Raw genomic sequence first — 21,753 nt, 5'->3', positions numbered from 1 at the left:
AAAAAAAAAAAAAAAAAAAAAAAAAAAAACATCCAAGCATGGCATAATGCAGAGATTTGGATTTTGAGTTAGGAGCTCTGAGTTTAAATCTCAATTCAGTAATTTATTAGCTATGTAACTTTGAACTGGTTACTCAATGTGCTCCAGATTCCTAATTTTAAAAACCAGAATAACAAAATGTATCTTTTAAAGCTCTTTGAGAATTAAATTAAATACCATAATATGAAATGTCACTTAGCATTATACCTAGTACACAGCAAATGTTCCATAAATGTTATTTTCCCTCCAGTGACAAAAATCTGCTACCTGCCAAGATAGTCCATGTGCTCTTTGGAAAGTACCGGCGGTGGGTTCTTATACTGTGTGGAATTAGTCCAAAACTATTAAGTAAATGACACTTAGAAGTTTAATATGTAAGATATTATTTTAAGAAAATATGTTCTTCATTAGCATTTTGACTTTGGATACCAACTTTATATATATTTCTTAAGCAATTTGTCACTCAGAAAAGGCAGAATAAATACTTCCTTGAAACTTTCCCAGAAAAAACAAGAACAAAAAGTTCTCCTTCTAGTGACTCAGGGTTAATTAAGTATGGCAATGATCTTTTAAGACTACACAGATACTCTTCCTATTTTTATTAACAATTAATAACAAAAAATGAGTATCAGAAATGTTTTGTTGTTTTGTCACAACACCAAGATTTATAATTGTTTAATTATTTAATCCTATAAACAACCATACAGAAAAAAAATTTTTAAGTCATAAGAAATAATTATCTACTTTGTGACAATTAATTTAGCACACTCTGTAAATAAATTCACTTTCCTGGTGTTATTTTAATGTTCCACTTTATATATGCTACGTAAGTTCACTTGTTAGAGAATATTTTGGCTGGCTTTCTTCACTGTAAATAATAAAATTACTTCTAACAAATCTGATTCAAATACAACATAAAGCCTGTTCTTCCACAATAATATTAATTTGAACAATTCAATCTTTATTTCAGGAACACAATTATACTTTCCAGCTCAATATCTCTTAGTTTACCTCAACTTTTCAAACCTAAAGAAAAACTATATTCAAGCTATTAAATTATTATATAATTTAATAAGTTTTTTAATAATGAAAAATGGCTGAGCGCTGTGGCTCACACCTGTAATCCCAGCACTTTGGGAAGCTGAAGCAGGTGGACTACTTGAGGTCAGGAGTTCGAGATTAGCCTGGTCAACATGGGGAAACGCCGTCTCTACCAAAAATACAAAAATTAGCCGGGTGTATTGTGGCGCACACCTGTAACTCCAGCTATCCTAGAAGGCTGAGGCAGGAGAATCGCTTGAACCTGGGAGGCAGATGTTGCAGTGAGCCGAGATTGTGCCACTGCACTCCAGCCTAGGCGACAGAGCAAGACTCCATCTCAAATAATAATAATAATAATAATAATAATAATAATAAATAAATAAAATTAATGAAAAATGTTAAGGTCAAATTTAGATTGAAGCTATCAGAATAAAATTAAAAACCAAATATTAGAAACAATGTTTCTGAGGTCACAAATATAGTTTATATTGGATGAAAACATCATCAATTGTGTTTTCTCTCATTTCTCTCTTGTACATTAGGTTTTATTTGTCAGTAGAAACATCACAAGTAAGTTTAAATTTGTAGTGGATAAGAATTACTCTGATTCTGAGTAACTTGATTATAGCGAACATAATCATGGCTAATATGATTCCTAAAAATGCTTACAGTTGATTAAAAAAATAAGAGCATAAAATAAGCTTACTGTTTCACCAATTTTCCCAATATTTCCTTGATCTCCTACTTCTCCCTGTCAAAAAAGAATATAAAGTTGCAAAAGTTATTTTCAAGCTAGATTATTCACGACAGTTTCAACTTTCATTTTTAATGCAATTATCTAGTCATAACCTAGAAAAAGGCAAAGGGAATTTCAGTTACTTAAAACTTTGTTATAGATGCAGCAAACCACCATGGCACACGTTTACCTATACAACAAACCTACATATCCTGCACATGTACCCCAGCACTTAAAACAAAAATTTAAAAAAACTCTGTTAGAGTATTTCTATGAAATGTGGCCTACCCTCTATTTTCATTCAAATAGTAATGTATCCGTCTGTTCTTACACTGCTATAAAGAACTACCTGAGACTGGGTAGTTTATGAAGAAAAGAGATTTAATTAACTCACAGTTCCACGGTTTAACACCAAGCATGACTGGGAGGCCTCAGGAAACTTATAATCACGGTGGAAGGTAAAGGGGAAGCAAGCACAACTTCACATGTTGGAGCAGGAGAGAGTGAGAGCAAAGGGGGAAGTGCCACACACGTTTAAGCCGTCAGATCTCGTGAGAACTCACTCACTGTCACAAGAACAGCAAAATGGAAATCCGCCCCAATGAGCCAATCGCTTCCCACTAGGTCCCTCCTCCAATTTGACATGAGAGTTGGGCAGGGACACAAATCCAAACCATATCAGGTAATAATCTATTTTCTTAAAAAATATTCTCCTATTCGTGACTTTTAATCACTTTTATAAATAAAATTTTTAAAAATAAAATCTTTATTGAGGTGTACTCTGTAAAAGGCAGAGTAGTAAGCGCGGTGAAAGGTATTAAGAAGAATGAAATTAAAGTCTTTCCCACAGGGATGTTCTATTTGCTCAAATAGAACAATACATGTGACAGGTGAAGTACTAAAGGAGGTCCTAGGAGCAGGCACCCTGTGAACTGGAACAGCTAGAGCTGGCATCACTGGAGAAGTAACGCATGTTCATAACCTCTGAAACAAAAGTTTGCAGTCCATAAAGCTCTGAAAACTCAGAGTTTTTCACAACTCATTTGGTGGCAAAGTTGACCTAACTTGGATTGATTTGGCAGTAAAGCTTATTTTATTCTGAATAAGGCCATTTATATTCTTGATGTATTCCAATTAATCTGAACATCCTTACATTTCACTACAGAAATATTAATATATCTAATTATGGTATGCTGTCCCACACCCTTCTGGCAGTGGTAAATAAAATATACTATATGTGACATGTTACTTTTCAAAAATCCAAACATTAATGATTTCAAATAATGGATTATGAAACTGTAAGTGGGGCCCTGAAAAATATGGGATACTTAACACTGGTAATGAGAAAGGGCCATTTTTAGTGGTAAGGAATGGCATTGGCAAAGCTATAGATTAACGAAAGGTAAAAGATTAAGTTCAAAGTACCACAGAGACATACTCTAATAGCAATATACACTTTGTGTACAGAAACAGATTAAATATGTTATGTCTAAAATTAATCAATTACCGTCTAAACATTAATAATTATATTCCAGTGTAGAACAGTAAGAGATTAAGATACTGAACAATATTGTAGCCAATAATGATGTGTGGGTACTGAATATTTGAAATAGCTGGTCTCAACTGAAGTGTGATATAAGAAAATGCATCAGATTTCAAAGACTTTCTACAAAACAAGAATATAAAACATCTCATTAATAATTTCAATATTGATTACATGTTTAAAGGATATAATATTTTGATATCTTGAGTTAAATAAAATGTACTACTAAATTTACTTCTTTCTTTTCACTATTTAATGTGGCTCGTATCTGTGGTTCATATTGCATTTCTATTGGATAGTGGTGATTTTAAGCACTGAAACTTAATATTCATCATGAGAGATCACTGAAATAAACTTTCAAAGTCTATACAAGTTTTCTTTTCAGTTTCTGTATGTATTTAGATAAATAGTAAAGAGTGAAGCACTGCAGTAGGTTTTAATAGCTAATTTTAACAGGCAGCTCATTAGACAGCATTTATGGAAAATTTATGGAAGAATAATATATGGATTATTAGTTTTCTAGTATTTTTCCCTCCTTACCCATAGGCTACCCTTCTTAAATTCCAAAAAAGATGAACCCTTTGTGCTACTTAGTTTTAAGGGAAGTTTGTGTTAACAGTCAAAAAGCAAAAGTTGTTTGCAGATTACTTGCATTCTTTAGTTTCAGAGTCTGAAGGTAAGAAGTTACTTGTCTTTGACAACAACGAAAGACAGAGAGAGAAGCTATTTCCCCAGGCCTAGAAAGAGAACACAGATCTAGGGTTCTATGAAGAGTGTGTTCCTTAACCAACTCCCCGAGGGAGTGCCAGGTCCCAGTTAAACGCTACATGATGTATTGAAATGCAAATTTCAGTGACAGCTAGGAAGGAATGAACATTACAAAATTTCCTCTGTTTACTAGGTAACACAGAAGCCGCCTAGATTTTGGTGTGATTATAGGGAGAGGAGGTATAAAAATACTAAGATTCCGTTTCTTGCCAATTTCACTGGATGGTAGCTCACAGTTGGATTTCCTAGCACTATTTGGCCAGTCAAGTAAAGGAGAATTGTTAATCCCAGTAAAGGCGAATTGATTAAGCCTTCTGTTTATAAATACTACTAACCTATTTTTCACAGGACTTTTGTATGTAACTTGAGAAAGAGTCAGGTACACATATTCTGCCCCAGGATAACTTTAGCTTCATATATACTGATACATTAAAACATGCTTTAGCTCACATTTCTTTATCAAGCTCGAAAAGTATTGTTTAGCTTTTCCTTAGGTTCCAGCATCATAAAAAGGATGAGTTTAATTAAAAAAAAAAATTAGCTTTAGGAAACTTAGTAAAATGCTGTGACTACGTCAATTTATAGTTAAATTTTAAATTTGCAAAACTTACCAATTCTTATAAGCTAGTTTTTTTCAGGTCTCAATTCTGTATGTAATAAACCATTGCATCACTTTATATTTGTTGGTGTTATAAAAAAAATTATCCAAGACCTTGGAAATAAAGTAAATAGTGAGTGATACATCTTTTTACTATCATAAAGTGATGAAGGTTACCCAGTGATTATCTAGTGAATATACTGAGACTCACTGTTTACTAGTGATTAAAAGATCCAGACTTAGTAAAGTTATATGAACTTGTAGGTTTCTACCCAGTAGAATTGATAACCCCAGAAGTTATGGTTTACTGCCCTGTATGCAGCCCACAAATCTTATCCTAACATTTCTTTATTAAATCACATACAGAGATACAGAATATAGACACAGACATAATCACAGATACACAGATTGGGCTTCCAAGATCCAAGATCTGAAATAATAAATGTTCTAAAATCTGAAACTTTTTGAGCACCAGCATGACATTGAAAGAAAATGCTCATTGGAGCAAAATCCAGATTTTGGATTTGGGATGCTTAACTTGTAAGCATGTATAATACAAATATTCAAAACTCCAAAAAAATCTGAAATCTGAAACACTTCTGGTTCCATGCATTTCAGACAGGGGATACTCAACCTGCATATAAATAGATACAGATATAAAGATATGGATTCTTAGTTGCTCTTTGTAACAGTTTTAACATCTTACCAGTTCTTTTTAAGTTGATGTGTTCATTTCATATTTGCATGAAAGTCATAATTTTATATTTCTGAAAATTATATTTTAAAACTGATAATAAAGTCAGTTGCTTTACCTTTAAGCCTTCCGGTCCTGGTTCACCTGCATACCCCTTTTGACCTGGTTTTCCCTAGAACAGAACAGAATAAAAGAAGAAAGTATACATGTTTAGTTATTCTCATTTTTGAAAGTTTCCTAAGATATATGAAATTTAGACTATTCTTATAAAATTAAACACTTTAACATTATTTGATAAATGTATTTCATCATACTCATTTGTCATTCATTCTACAAATATCCATCTGTCTACTACATGCCATGAACAGTTCTAGATGCAGAGGATCGAGGATTGCACTAAACACACCTGCCCTCATAGAGCTTATATTTTAGTGAGAATAACAACGTTTTTAAAAATTAGTAAAATACATAGTATGTTAGGTAGTAGTAATATGAAAGGCAACAAATGAAGCAAGGAAGGGATATATAAACTGTTGTGGGAGTTTTATTGAAAGTGTTCGTAAGATTCCAGGAAAGAAGACCTCACCAAAAAGTTGTTTGCAGATTACTTGTATTCTTACTTTAGTTTTCAGAGAGTCTAAAGGTAAGAAGTGACTTGTCTTTGATGACAATGAGAGAGAGAGAGAGAGAGAGAGAGAGCGAAGCTATTTCCCCAGGCCTAGGGAGAGAAGAGAGATCCCAGGATTCTGTGAAGAGTGTGACCCTTGACCCTCAACCAACTTCCCTAGAGAGTGCCATTCCCTGGGGGAGTTGGCAGTTTGGTGGCATTTGAGTAAAGACCTAAAGAAAGGGACAAGTTATATGGATATCTGAAGGAAAAGTATTCCAGGCCGAGGAAAAGGGCATGTGCACAGGCACTACAGCTAAAATTTGTGTAGTATGTTGGAGAAACCCAGGAGAAGCTGAAGAATTGAGAGGAGAAGACCAGTAAAGTGATGAGGTCAAAGAAGGAAATGGGGGATGAGAAGTCAGGTCACACAGGGCCTTGTAGGTTGCAGTTAGGACTTTGACTTTTATCTGAGTGAGACAGGAAGCCTTAGACAAGGTTTAAGGAGAAAACTGATAAGATCTAAGTTTTAACAGGATCACTTTGATTCCAGGGTAGAAGAAGAGAGTCCGAATAAGAGTCTAGTACAATAATCCAAGTGAGAGATGATGGGGGTGTGAATCAGGGTGGTAGCAGAGTGGTAAGATTCTGGATATAATATGAAGGTAGAGCTTCCAGGAACTGCTGGCGGGTCATATGTGAAATGTGGGAGAAAGAGAAGAGTCAAAAATGAATCTCAGGATTTTAATGTAGGAGTAGCAGACCAAATGAAATGATGAAGACTGAAAACAGGTTTGGAGAGTAAATAAGAAGCTAAGTTTTGGACATTTTAGTTTGATATGCTTGTTAGACATCTAAATGGAGAGATCTTGTGGTAGTTATTTATACAAATCCAGAATTTAACAGGTAGAAAGATCTGATAAGAAGAAATAATCTTGGAAACCACCAGCATTTTGATGGTATTTAAAGCCCTAGGCTGGATGACCTCATTTAGCCAGTGAGTATAGATAGAAATGAGAAATCCACAGGCCAAGCTTTGGGGTATTCCAAAACTTAGAATTTGAAGAAATTAGAAAAATATTTAATTTGTGCCAGAAAGTTAGGAGGAAAATAATGGAAGTAAAGAAATCGTTTCTAGGAGGAGAGAGTGATCTTGTCAAATTCTGAAGAATGGAAGTATTGAGTAATAAGAGGACTCTGCGGATTGAGAAATGACAATTGGATCCAGCAATACAGAAACCACTGATCGTATTGATCAGATTATTTGTATTGTAGTGGTGGGAACAAATGTGGTTTAAGCAGATAGAGGGAAGAGAAAAACTGAAAGAGAATGTATAGACAACACTTTTGAGGTGTTTTACTGAAAAGGGAAAGACAAAAATAGGGTAACACCTGGAAGGGAAACTGAGACCAAAAAAGTTTTGGTTTTGTTTTTAAGCTAGAAGAATAGCAGCAGCTTTATATGCTGATAGGAATGACTTCATGTAGAGAAGAGAAAATATAGCAGAGAGAGAGAGAACTGTTGGACCAATTATCTTGAGTAGTCAAGAGGACAGAGTATGCAGTAAACAAGTGGAAGTTTTCCTTAGCTGAAAAAATGGCCTGCTCATCAACAACAATAGAAAGAAAGCAGAGTATAGATAGAAGAAGGTGGGTACATGAAATGGCAGAAAACTGTAAGTTCTCTTCTGGTTACTTCAATCTTCTCAGGGAAGTAGGATGCAAGGCAAAGGCTAAGAATAAGGATGAGAGAGAACTGAACAGAATCTGAAGAAACAAAATATAAAGTAATAATTTAGAAAAGCAAGAGAATAAATAGGTTTGAAGACAGAATTCAGAATGTAATCAAAGGAATAATTATAATGTTTTAAGCAAGATGAGGAATTTGTGATCATAAAGGAGACAAGACACAATGGAAAAGCAGCAGAATCAATGCATTGACATTCCTATTGGGTTTATTAGATTGGATAATAAGAGAGAATGTATTAGAAAGAAAGATGGTGGTTGGGAAATGAGAAGTTTAAAATTGAAAATGAGAGGTTGCTATCCCTGGTAATGACAAAGTAAAGGGTATGACTGTAGCAGTGAGTAGCTGAAAAGAATAGAGGATAAGATCAGTGGGGGAGAGCAGGTCCACAGATGAGGTGGCAGGGTATGGTTTTAGGATGAAACTGGTCTACCTCAGAAGATCATCAGGCATTAGATTCTCATAAAGATCACACAACCTAGATCCCTTGCTTGCACAGTTCACAACAGGGTTTCCGCTCCTATGAGAATCTAATGCTGCTGCTCATCTGACAGGAGGTGAAGCTCAGGCAGTTAGATGGTCAATACTGAGTGTCAACTTGATTGGATTGAAGGATATGAAGTATTGATCCTGGGTGTGTCTGTGCGGGTGTTGCCAAAAGAGATTAACAATTGAGTCAGTGAGCTGGGGAAGGCAGATCCACCCTTAATCTGGTGGGCACAATCTAATAAACTGCCAGCAAATATAAAGCAGGCAGAAACATGTGAAAAGGTGAGACTGCCCTAGCCTCCCAGCCTGCATCTTTCTCCCATGCTGGATGTTTCTTTGCCTTCCATCATTGGACTCCAAGTTCTTTAGTTTTGGGGCTCAGACTGGTCCTCCTTGCTCCTCAGCTTGCAGAGAGCCTATTGTGGGACCTGGTGATCGTATAAGTTAATACTTAATAAACTCCCCTTTATATATATCCTATTAGTTCTGTCCCTCTAGAAAACCTTGACTAATACAAGTGGTAATGCCCAGTCCATGGCCTGGGGGCTGGGGACCCCTGCTATATTGGATTTTATTGCTATTGTCAATTAAGACATGCTTATATATTTTTCTTCTTAAAGTGGAACAGAACAACCCTCTGGCTCACATTCTGTTTTTATTACACATAAAAGATTTAGCCACTTACAACTGTATATAAGACTTCAAGTCTTATTAGACTAGAAGTCAAAACATTCTAATTTTTGCTTTTGCCTGCTCGAAATTATCGAATAATTTCCTAACAAGCAAAAAGCAAAGCAAAGAACTGAAAACCAACCTATTATTATTAAATATCAATTGTTCTCTAATTAAGTTAGACACACAGAACAAGAAATAGAGTTAAGAACCTGAATTATTAGATTTTTTCTATGATATTTACAAAACCATTTCTATTTTTATTTCCACTGCTTGGTAAGAGCCTTAGTGTGACATTCCTTTTATCTTTAATAATACTATTTCAAGCACTGTGTAGGATATTAAGATAGAGTTATACATATTTACATTATGGAAAGAATCTCACTGGAATCTGGTATCAGCACATTTTCAAAGTCTTTGAAATCAGGCAATTCAGAGTATCAGTAACAGAATCATAACTTCTTGTCCTACTTAAATGCTATCATATTGTATTGATTTTGATTTGATTGTGTTATACTTGAACATATAATATTAAAACCTTATTTTCAAATCTAAAAATAGGAATGATATCTTGCAGAGTTGTTTTCAGGATTAAAGATGATTCATATACTTATAGCAATATTAGGCCCCAAATTGATATTCAACGAATAGCAACAACAGTAATTATTAATATTAAGACTGTGTAGACCAGAGGTGAATATGGTTCTCCTCTTTTCAAAGGAAGTAAATTTTAAATAAGATCAATTTTATTGGGCTCAAATTCCACTTTTTCTGTTATATAATTCTCACAAAAAATAAAATGAAAACTCTTTTTTACCCCAATGGGATAGTAGCAATATATGTGCTAGTAAGGTAAAAATGTGAAAGAAATAATTACAGTCTTTTTAAATGTAAAAGCATTTTAAGAACCAGTACTTTGGCCAGACATGGTGGCTCACTCCTGTAATTCCGGCACTTTGAGAGGCCAGGTGGGGGGATCACCTGCGGCCAGGAGTTCAAGACCAGCCTGGCCAACATGGCGAAACCCCATCTCACTAAAAACACAAAAATTAGCAGGGTATGGTGGCACACGCCTGTAATCCTAGCTACTCGGGAGGCTGAGGCAGGAGATTTGCTTGAACCCAGGAGGTGGAGGTTGCAGTGAGTCGAGATCACGCCACTACACTCCAGCTTGGATGACAGAGACTCTACCTCAAAAAAAAAAAAAAAAAAAAAAAAAGAAGAAGAACCAGTACTTTATGATGTTGTCAAGAAAAGAAATGAGATGTATTTCATATAAGTCTAATGCCTCTTAAAATAAATGTAACACATATAACTTAATTATTTCATAAGGTAAACTTTGGTCATGTATACCAAAAATTTTTAAATAATTCATTTCTAGAACTTGAAAACAATTCATATATTACCCATGGTATTATCTGACAAAAACATTGGCAGAAAATACATCTTATTAGCCTTCCATAATTTTACTAACACATTTGGAAAACAGGAAATCTCAGAATATTACTAAAATGGCTAAAGTATTTAGTTTCCTATTACATTTCAAGAAATTTATAAACAATTTGCACAAATTACTAAGTCTATAGACCACCGAAATAGCAAGCAACTACATAATAGGCATAACATCATTCAAACTATCTTTGAGACTTCCAGTTATTGGCCTATTTTATTTTGGGGCATTTTATGACTATAGTTTGTTTTTATTTTTGTCCTTCACTATAATATAAAATATTATGATGTTAAAAACATTTATAGAACAGCTATTTTCAAGAAAACCACTTATGGAAAATTACTTATACGATACCTACTCGTGGCCCCAGTTCCCCAAAAGGTCCAGTTGGTCCTTCTTCTCCCTTAAAACAAAATCAGAACATATTATGGCCTAAAATGGGTATTTAAAAATGTAAACTCTTATTTTGTCTATTTATTCTAAAATGTGAGGCTCATTCTGAGATGTAATGAAAATCATGCTATTATTTTCTTGTACTTTGAACTCCATCACTCCACAACACTTTAGTTTTTTGTGTGAACCTGGTGCATTCTTGTAAGGACCAAAAACTATATGGGTAGATAGAGACTGAAGATGAATATAGAAAAAAAATTAAAAGCTTTTATTCATAATTCTCTAAGAGAAAAAAAAGCAGTAAGTGTTTTTACTCCATTTACAGACATATTTACTGAATATACTGATTTACCTTTAAAAAATAGTTGATTGCTTTCTGAATAATATATACAGACCTCCCTAGAATCATATAGCATATATTATTTATTTGGTAAACATTTTGCTCAATTCACAATTCAATTAAAATATAATTTATTGGTTCAAAAATATTAAGTAGTCACAAATAGTAAATATAAATTCTAATATATATGAGTGAGATTCTGGGTTCAGATTCTTCAGACATTCCATTGGAAACTACTAACATAAATCATTTAATGAATTCAGAACACTGTAAAATGATTCTAAATTCTATTCTATAACTGGCAAAATAAAGTGTTAACTTGAAGGCTGGGCACAGTGGCTCATGCCTGTAATCCCAGCACTCTGGGACGTTTAGGTGGGAGGACTGCTTGAGGCCAGAAGTAGGCCAACTTGGCTAATATAGCAAAACTGTGTCTTTACAAAAAATACAAAAATTAGCCAGGCTAATGGTGGTGCACCTGTACTCCCAGCTACTTGGGAGGTTGAGGTAGGAGGATTGCTGGAGCCCAGGAGGTCGAGGCTGCAGTGAGCCAAGATTGCACCACTGCACTCCATCCTGAGAAAGAGAGCGAGACTCTGTCTGAATAAATAAATAAAATGGTAACTGTAAATCTGATGGTGTTTAAGCAAAAACTGAAGGCCCACAATAAATAAAAGGGAAACTTTTAACTAAAACCTTGCTGAAGCTGACTGGATATCACTTCTTCCATACCTGAGTTCCTTTGAGACCAGGAGGTCCAGGAGGCCCTCTATGTCCGAGGAGTCCCTATAAAAGCAATATAAATGCACACAATAGAAATTTTAGATCAACTGACATTTTGATAAATCAGCATTAATGTGGAGATGGACAATACTCTTTGAAACCATTCATTTCCCATTAAGACGTTCTCAAAATGGGTGGCAATATAGACAAGCAGAAAACAACAAGCCATCCAAAACATAGGACAAACTTATTTTTAAACAGTAAGTTAATATTCAAATAATCTGCACAGTATTTTATTCTTCAACCTCCAGACACCTTTTCAGAAAAAGTATTTCTAAAATGGAAGCGATGGGGCCAATTGTTAAACTGATAAGAGTAAAATGAACAGAGTGTTCACAAAGTCTGAAAACAGATGGAAGAAACAGAGTGTTTTAATACCTATTAAGAGATCTGCAGAGTCTGGAACTCATTATTTGTTAGTTGAAGAACGCATTAGTTCTTCATTACTCATTAGTTGAAAAATATTCCTCAACTTATTTCCCTTTTGCTACAAGATGACAAAAGAGAAGAGGAATTTGCAGAAGAAAGTGAGTGTGAATTTGACTAGAAATTTCAAGACTAAAAGAGTATTTTGTTAAACAAAATACATGTTGTTAAAAGCAATTGCTCTCTGAGTGAAAACCCTTTCAAAGTAACTATTTTAAAAGTCTTATATCAGAAAACAGTATACAACGTCTATTCAAAATGGCCACATTTTCTTAATAAGTTCTGTTCTCCTAACTACGCAAGATGCCAGCAAAGTTCTAAGTCTCTTTTTAGAATTATAGTTTGAATGATTGCTTTTAGTCATTTTATAACCATTAAAAGTTTTATCTAATTTTAACTGTACTTACATAATTTTTAAATAACTACACCAAAGAGCAAATCTATTAGGTGACTTTGATCTTGTTCTGAAATGCAGCAGAGTGACAAACTACATGGGAATCTTTCCTTCATGTTATATTTTACTCTATATTTGCTGTACTTTAACACAATAAAAACAAAACTCTCTGTCAGTTAGAAGTCTATAATATAGTATTGTAAGCTTATTACATAAATCGCACCATTCAAGAAACTGTATTACTTTAGGCAATAACCTAACTTTTAAATTCAGCTTTCTTATTTTTAAAAGTAAGATATGGATTAGATTATGGAAATGGGCACATTGTGTCTCATGCCAGTCCAATATATGTTAATCCTTTTACAGGCAAAAGCACCCTAATTTTCCTTAAGGAAAAACTCTCTTCACTCTTCGTGCATGTTGTTTGAGGGGAGGTGACTCCACCTCCGACTGTAACTATGAACATGTGACAGAGATCTAAGTCAGTCGGTGTATTGTACATCCCCAGAAATAAATGACTGGTCCAGGAATGAGTAAGGGACCCAACTCAGCCCAACTGAAGCACATTTCAAACTTCAGTGGCACTGCTGGGAATAGCATTAAAAATGAGGTAAAACTGAACAGTGGGAAACCATCCAGGGGACAGCCTGAGAATGAAATCAATGAATTAACAAATGGAGAGAGTTGGAGTGACTGGGCTCTTCTGATATTGTTTAGGGTCCTGAATTCAGTTGTGATTGAATCCCTGAACTTTTCATGTATTTATGTAAGCCTGTTTAAGCCAGGTTTCCACCCCTTACAACTGAAATAATCCTGATTTGATACAATGATTTCAAACTGCCTTCAATATCTGAAACTGCTCTTTTAGAATTCAAAGTGAAAGATTTTAAGTGTCTACACTGACTGGAGGTACAGAATTAGAATGCTGTGATATTTGAATTCTACCACCTGTCAGCTAGTTTAATCACTTAATTCATCTGTTTGTTCATTTTTCATCTGACATTTTATTAATTTTCTACTGTGTATAAGGCTCAATTAACAGCACAATATTAGGCCCTAAGTATACAATTATCAGACTGAGTCCCTGTTTCCAATGAATTCATCATTTATTATGGGAGATGGTCCTTTAAAATAAAACTTACTACATTAAGAGTTGTAATAGAAGTAGAGGTATATGCAAAGTATAAATAAGATTTTAGAAAAAGGAGCAAAATCCTTTCTGGGAGGATTAGAATATTTTAATATATGAAAATAATTTTGTATTGAGTTATAATAGGCTAATAAAACTTGTAAATAAAATAAGCATACAATAAAAAATTATAAACAACTTCTGGGGCTCAAAAGGCTCTAAGAACATACAATATTAAGATTAGGGTGTGCATGAAAGAAACAGGCTCAGCTCCATATCCAGAGTGTAACCTGGAGAGGGTTGACTGGTTAAAGGGAATGAGGTCCCCCTAACTCTCTCATTGAAACTATTTACTTGGGATGGAACCACTTATCCAGGACCAGAAATAATCCTTTCAGTGAAGCAGGCAAATCTAGGCTACTTTTTCTCTCTTCTTTCAAAACCAAAATTATAATCTTAAAGGAAAAATAAAAGTTGGGTTAAGAGAAAAAATCTAGTTATATGCCATTTACAAGAAACACACCTAAAATATAAAATATGCAAGGCATTTACCAGCCCAAAAGAGCTGATGTAATTACATCATTATTAGATCTAGCAGACTTGAAGGTAAACTACATTATTTAAGTGTGTAACTAAATAATGATTAAAGGTTATATTCATCAAGAAGAGATAAAAAGCATCAATTTTTGTGCATCTAATAACATGAATTCCAAGTATAAAAAGTGAAAATTGATGAATATGTAAATAGAGTTGGGCAAATCCACTATTACAGAGAGAAATTTCAAGACACTTTTCTCCATAAGTCAAGCAGATAAAGACCACAAGAATAGAGAAAACTTAAACACTAATATTAACAAACTTGATCTAATGGTCATCTATAGAATACTGAATCCTTAAATAGGAATTTACATAGTTTACAGGCGCACCTGGAGCATTTGTGCAAACCAACCGCAAGAAAGACCATACGCGTTTATCAGCAGTAGTATCAATTTAAAAAATTATAGTATATCTATATAGTGGGTTATATTATACAATGTAAATTAAAAATGAACCTATAATTATATGTATCAACCTGGATTAAGATGAAAAGACAAAATTGAATGGAAGAAGAAAGTCACTGAAAAATATGTATAGTAGAATTCCATTTACATGAATTTACAAAACACTCAAAGCACCAGATATTGTAGGAGTATATATAGACGGTAAAAGCATGGCCAAAAGAATAGTTACCTCTAAATGCAGAGATGGAGGAGGTAGACACAATTAGAGAGAGACACACAAGGGGCTTCCAACTTTCTGTTTAATATCCTTTATAGGGTTTGTTTTATCATTATTGTTTAAGCTGTGCACATATGTTTCATATTTATCATTTGTTAAACACAAATTGTAAAAAAGTTAAACTGTGCAAAACTGGAAGTAGAGTACAGATTTGAATTCCAGTTCTGCAGTTTACTAGAGATGTAAACTATTTCTTAATCCATAGAATCATGTTACCATCAGCATCGTAAGGTTGCTGTAGGAATAAACAAAATGATACCTAGAATATAACAGGAACTTCATTAATACCAGTTTCCTTTCTCCTTTTATATCAGAAATTAATTAGTAGACATTTCTCAAAGGGAGACATACAAATGGCCAATAAATAAATGAAAACATGTTTAACATCGCTAGTCATCAGGGAAATGCAAATCAAAACCAGAATGAGATATCATCTCATTAGAATGATCACTATTAAAAAGACAGAAAATAACAAATACTGGGTGAGAATGCAGAGAAAGGGTGATGTATTGGTGGGAATGTAAATCAATACAGCTAATATGAAAAAAAGTATGGAGTCACCTCAAAAAAATAAAAATAGAACTATCATATGATTTAGCAATCCCACTGCTGAGTATATATCCCAAAGAAAGAAAGTCAGTATATCAGAGACAGAATCTGCATTCTTATGTTTATTGCAGTGCTACTCACAATAGCCAAGATACAGAATCAACCTAAGGATCCACCAACAGATGACTGGATAAAGAAAATGTAGTATATTATACACAATGGAATATTATTCCACCATAAGAAGAATGAAATCCTATATTTGCAACAACAAGGATAGAATGGGAGGATATTATATTAAGTGAAATAAGCTAGACACAGAAAGACAAATGTTGCATGTTCCAACTCATATGTGGAAGCTAAAAATATTGATTTCATGGAGATAGAGAATAAATTGAATGGTGGTTAGCAGAGGCTGGGAATGGTAGTAGGGAAGGGACTTCCACTTGGACAGACAGACAGTGTGTGGAGACTCACACCACGGACTTTGGTTCTAAGAACCACTACAGTAAATTCCCAGGAAAACTTAAGGATTTCATAGATCCTTTGACAGAAGTGGCACACTGCTACAAATTCTGTGAGGCAGGCAAAAAACCATGAGTTCCCAAGTGTATGAGGGCAAACACCTGCCTCCGGAAACACATCCCCACTGGGGACCCTGAAAATCCGGATTACAGGAGAAGGATTTAACCTTACCTAGAGCTGAAACTGATTTAGCGTGAAATATAAAATTAGAAGCAGCAGCAGGAGGAGCATTGTAGGCACTCCCATTCTTCAGGTCAAGCCAAGGGAAGCCATGCCTGACTATATCTCACTAGGGCCCTCAGGGAAGGCAGCCAGCAGAATCTGGGAGGGATCACAGGCTGAAAAAAGATTCCAACTGAACTTTGTAATAATTTTGACTGAAGCAAGCTCTCTTGAGCAGAATATGGGGGTGAACCGGAACTGTTGCAGAGAGTAGCGCAGGAGCCAAGGCCAACAGTGTTTGAAGGCAAGGATAGGCGAGGCCTGAAAGCCTTGCTTGCTTTCTCAGCAGGGAAGCTTATAGCCTGGGGCAAGGTCTGAATGCTGAGCACAGGCTACCTGGAGACACACTCAGTGCTGCTAGTGGGGCACATTGTCAAGGGCAAAACCAGCCTCACCAACTGCATGGGAGCTGGGTAAGACCTAATGCTACCAGTTTTCCCCACTTCCTTGATGACAGAGGGTATTATGGAACAAAATGCCCTCTGGAACATAACCCCACTGGCCCAAGAACCATACCCCCTCCCCCACAGGAGTGCGGCAATCTCTGCCCAAAGAGAGTCTGAGCTCAGACTGGCCTAACCCTGCTCCCACCTGATGGTACTTCTCTACCCACCTTAGCAGCCAATTACAAAAGACATAAACTCTTGGGTGCTTTATGGCCTTGCCCATCACCTGAGAAACCTAAATACTTATTCTGGCCAACTTAGGGTAAGCTTATATCCTCCTTCTACGACTGCAGCTGGTGCTCTCTTGAAAGCAATACCTCCTGACTGGAGGCCAACCAACTCAGGATATTATGGAAACTCATGAAAAAATAACCCTACTCCAATGAAGGAGAAAACAATAGCTAATTTCACTGACTGCAACATCCTGGCTAACCAGAGGTCCTGAGTCTGTCCACATGACAACTTCACTGCTAGCATAACCAGCATTCGAGAAAGTCAGCATGCAAAACATATCTACAACCAAGGACTCTCACATTCTACCTCACTCCCCTGTCACCTCCACCAGAGTAGGTGCTGGTATCGACAGCTGAGAGGCCTGAAGATGGATCACATCACAGGGCACTTTGCAGACAATCTCCAACACCAGCCTGGAGCCTGGTAGCCCTGTTGTGTGGCCACACCGAGAAGAGCAATAACAATCACTGCAGTCCCGCTCTCAAGAAGTCCCATTCCTAGAAGAAGTGGGAGAGCACCATATCAAGGGATCACCCTGTGGGACAAATTAATCTGAACAGCAATCCTTGAGTTCCAGATCTTTCCACTGAAACAGTCTATCCAAATGAGAAGGAACCAGAAAAGTAATTCTGGTAATATGACAAAATAAGGTTCTATTATACCCCCAAAGACCACACTAGCTCCCCAGCAATGGATCCAAACCAAGAAGAAATCTCCAATTGCCAGATAAAGAATTCAGAGGATTAATTATTAAGCTACTCAAGGAGATACCAGAGAAAGGTGAAAACCAACTTAAAGAAGTTTAAAAAAACAAACAATATAGGCTATAGATGAAAAATTCTCCAGAGAAACAGATATCATAAAAATATAATCACAACTTCTGGAAATGAAAGACAAACTCAGAGAAATACAAAATGCACTGGAAAGTATCAACGATAGACTAGGACAGGTAGAAGAAAGAACCTCAGAGCTCAAACACAAGGCTTCCTAATTAATTCAATCAGACAAAGACAAAGAAAAAAACAAGAACAACAAAAAAGAACAAAGCCTCCACAAATTTTGGGATGATGTTAAATGCCAAACCTAAGAATAATTGGTGTTCCTGAGGCAGAAGAGAAATCTGAAACTTCAGAAAACTTAGGTTAGGGAATAATCGAGGAAAACCTCCATGGCCTTGCTAGAGATAGAGACATCCAAATATAAGAAGATCAAAGAACACCTGGAAAATTCATCACAAAAAGATCACCACCTAGGCGCGTAATCATCAGGTTCTCTAAAGTCAAGATGAAGGAAAGAATCATAAGAGTTGTGAGGCAAAAGCATCAGGTAGCCTATAAAGGAAAACATATCAGATTTACAGCAGATTTCTCAGCAGAAACCCTACAAGCCAGAGGGACTGGGGTCCTATCTTTAGCTTCCTCAAACAAAATAATTACCAATCAAGAATTCTGAATCCAGAAAAATTAAGCTTCATAAACGAAAGAGGTAAAGTCATTTTCAGACAAACATGTGAAGAGTATTCGCCACTACCAAGTCAGCACTACAAGAACTGCTAAAATGAGTTCTAAATCTTGAAACAAGCCTTAAAATACACCAGAATAGAACCTTCTTAAAGCATAAATCTCACAAGACCTATAAAACAACAACAACACACACACACACACAAAGCCACAGGGTATTCAGGCAACAACTAACACGAAGAATAAAATGGTACCTCACATCTCAATATTAACATTGAATGTAAATAGCCTAAATGCTCCACTTATGGCAGAATTAAAAAAAAAAATCCATCAATTAAGTATCTGCTGTCTTCAAGAGGCTCACGTAACACAAAAGGACTCAAATAAACTTAAGGTAAAAGGGTGGAAAAAGCTACGTCATGCAAATGGAAACCAAAAGCGAGCAGCAGTAGCTATTCTTATTTTAGACAAAACAGACTTTAAATCAATAACAGTTAAAAAAAGACAAAGAGGGACATTATATAATGATAAAAGGATCAGTCCAACAGGAAAATGTCATAATCCTAAATATATATGCACCTAACACTGGAGCTTCCAAATTTATGAAACAATTATTACTAGACCTAAGAAATGAGGTAGATAGCAACACAATAATAGTGGAAGATGTCAATATTTTACTGACAGCACTAGGCAGGTCGTCAAGACAGAAAGTCAACAAAGAAATCGTGGACTTCATCTATGCCCTAGAACAAATGAACTTAAAAGATGTTTACAAAAGATTCTACCCAACAACTGCAGAATAGACATTCTTTTCATCAGCATATAGAACATTCTCCAAGATAGATCATATGAGAGGCTGCAAAACAAGTCTCAATAAATTTAAGAAAATAGAAATTTTGTCACATATCCTCTCAGACCACAGTGGAATAAAACTGGAAATTAACTCCAAAAGGAACCCTCAAAACCATACAAATACATGAAAATTAAATCATCTGCTCCTGAACGATCTCTGGGTCAACAATTAAATCACGATGGAAATTAAAAATTTATTTGAACTAAACAATAGTGACACAACCTATGAAAACCGCTGGGATACAGCAAAAGCAATAGCAAGAGGAAAGTTCATAGCATTAAATGCCTACATCAAAAGGTCTGGAAAAGCACAAATAGACAATTTAAGGTCACACCTCAAGGAAGTAGAGAAACAAGAAAAAATCAAACCCAAACCCAGCAGAATAAAAGAAATAATAAAGATCAGAGCAGAATTAAATTAAATTGAAACAAAAAATACAAAGATAAATGAAACAAAAAGCTGGTTATTTGAAGGATAAATCAAACTGATAGGTAATTACTGGGATTAACAAAGAAAAGTAGTGAGAAGATCCAAATAAGGTCAATAGAAACGAAATGGGAGATATTACAACTGATACTACAGAAATACAAAAGATCATTCAACCTACTATGAACACCTTTATGTACACAAACTAGAGTATGTAGAGGAGATGTATAAATTTCTGGAAGTATACAACCCTCCTAGATTAAACCAGGAAGGAACAGAAACTCTGAACAGACTAATAACAAACAGAAAGATAGAAATGGTAATTTAAAAACTGCCAACAAAAAACAGTCCAGGACCAGAGAGATTCACAGCTGAATTCTATCAGACATTCAAAGAAGAATTGGTACCAATCCTATTGACACTATTCCAAAAGACAGAGAAAGAGGGGATCCTCCCTAAATCATTCTATGAAGCCAGCATCACCTTAATACCAAAACCAGGAAAGGACATAATAAAAAAGAAAAACTACAGAACAATATCTCTGATGAACATAGATGCAAAAATTCTCAACAAAATACTAGCTAACCAAATCTAACAGCTTATCAAAAATATAATACACAATGATCAAGTGGGTTTCATACCAGAAATGCAGGGATGGTTTAACATATGCAAGTCAATAAATGTGATACATCACATAAACAGATATTAAAAACAAAAATTATATGATCTTTCAATAGTTGCAGAAAAAGCATTTGAGAAAATTCAGCATCCTTTTATGATTAAAACCCTCAGCAAAATTGGCATAGAAGAAACATATCTCAAGGTAATAAAAGCCAACTATGACAAACCCGCAGTGAACATTATGCTGAAGGGGGAAAAGTTAAAAGCATTCCCACTGAGAACTGGAACAAGACAAGGATGCCGACTTTCACCACTGCTATTCAACATTGTACTGGTAGTCCTAGACAGAGCAATCAGACAAGAGAAAGAAATAAAGGGCATTTAAATCAGTAAAGAGGAAGTCAAACCATTGCTGTTTGCTGATGATATGATCGTATACCTACAAAATCCTAAAGTCTCACTCAAAAAGCTCCTAGCTCTGATAAATAGATTCCGTAAAGTTTCAGGATACAAAATCAATGTAGACAAATCAGTAGCACTGCTATACACCAACAACGACCAAGCTGAGAATAAAAATCCAGAACTCAACCCCTTTTACAACAGCTACAAAAACAAACAAACAACACCCCCCCCCCCAAAAAAAAACAACTTAGAAATATACCTAACCGGTCGGGCGCAGTGGCTCAAGCCTGTGATCCCAGCACTTTGGGAGGCCGAGACGGGCGGATCACGAGGTCAGGAGATCGAGACCATCCTGGCTAACACGGTGAAACCCCGTCTCTACTAAAAAATACACAAAACTAGCTGGGCGAGGTGGCGGGCGCCTGTAGTCCCAGCTACTCGGGAGGCTGAGGCAGGAGAATGGCGTAAACCCGGGAGGCGGAGCTTGCAGTGAGCTGAGATCCGGCCACTGCACTCCAGCCTGGGCCACAGAGCGAGACTCCGTCTCAAAAAAAAAAAAGAAATATACCTAACCAAGCCCGGGCGCGGTGGCTCATGCCTGTAATCCCAGCACTTTGGGAGGCCAAGGTGGGTGGACCATAAGGCCAGGAGATGGAGACCATACTGGCTAACACGGTGAAACCCCATCTCTACTAAAAATACAAAAAAAAATTAGCCAGGCATGGTGGCAGGTGCCTGTAGTCCCAGCTGCTCAGAAGGCTGAGGCAGGAGAATGGCATGAACCCAGGAGGCGGAGCTTGCAGTGAGCCAAGATTGCACCACTGCACTCCAGCCTGAGTGACAGAGTGAAACTCCATCTCACGAAAAAAAAAAAAAAAAAAAAAAAAAAAA

The 21,753-nt window shown here is 35.8% G+C and overlaps 1 protein-coding gene across 1 annotated transcript in view; it reads right to left on the bottom strand.

Annotated features, from left to right (window-relative positions):
* COL24A1 (collagen type XXIV alpha 1 chain) overlaps positions 1 to 21,753 on the bottom strand; it is a 411,426-nt gene that overhangs the window by 209,272 nt on the left and 180,401 nt on the right. The window contains 4 exon segments of the mRNA XM_017850789.1: positions 1,787 to 1,831; positions 5,538 to 5,591; positions 10,743 to 10,787; positions 11,850 to 11,903. Of these exon segments, the coding sequence (XP_017706278.1) occupies positions 1,787 to 1,831; positions 5,538 to 5,591; positions 10,743 to 10,787; positions 11,850 to 11,903 (198 nt within the window).

This window comes from Rhinopithecus bieti, unplaced genomic scaffold, assembly GCF_001698545.2.
Source record: "Rhinopithecus bieti isolate Rb0 unplaced genomic scaffold, ASM169854v2 scaffold_1467, whole genome shotgun sequence".
In the NCBI taxonomy this organism is placed as follows: Eukaryota; Metazoa; Chordata; class Mammalia; order Primates; family Cercopithecidae; genus Rhinopithecus; species Rhinopithecus bieti.
This window is presented reverse-complemented; position numbering and strand designations above follow the sequence as displayed.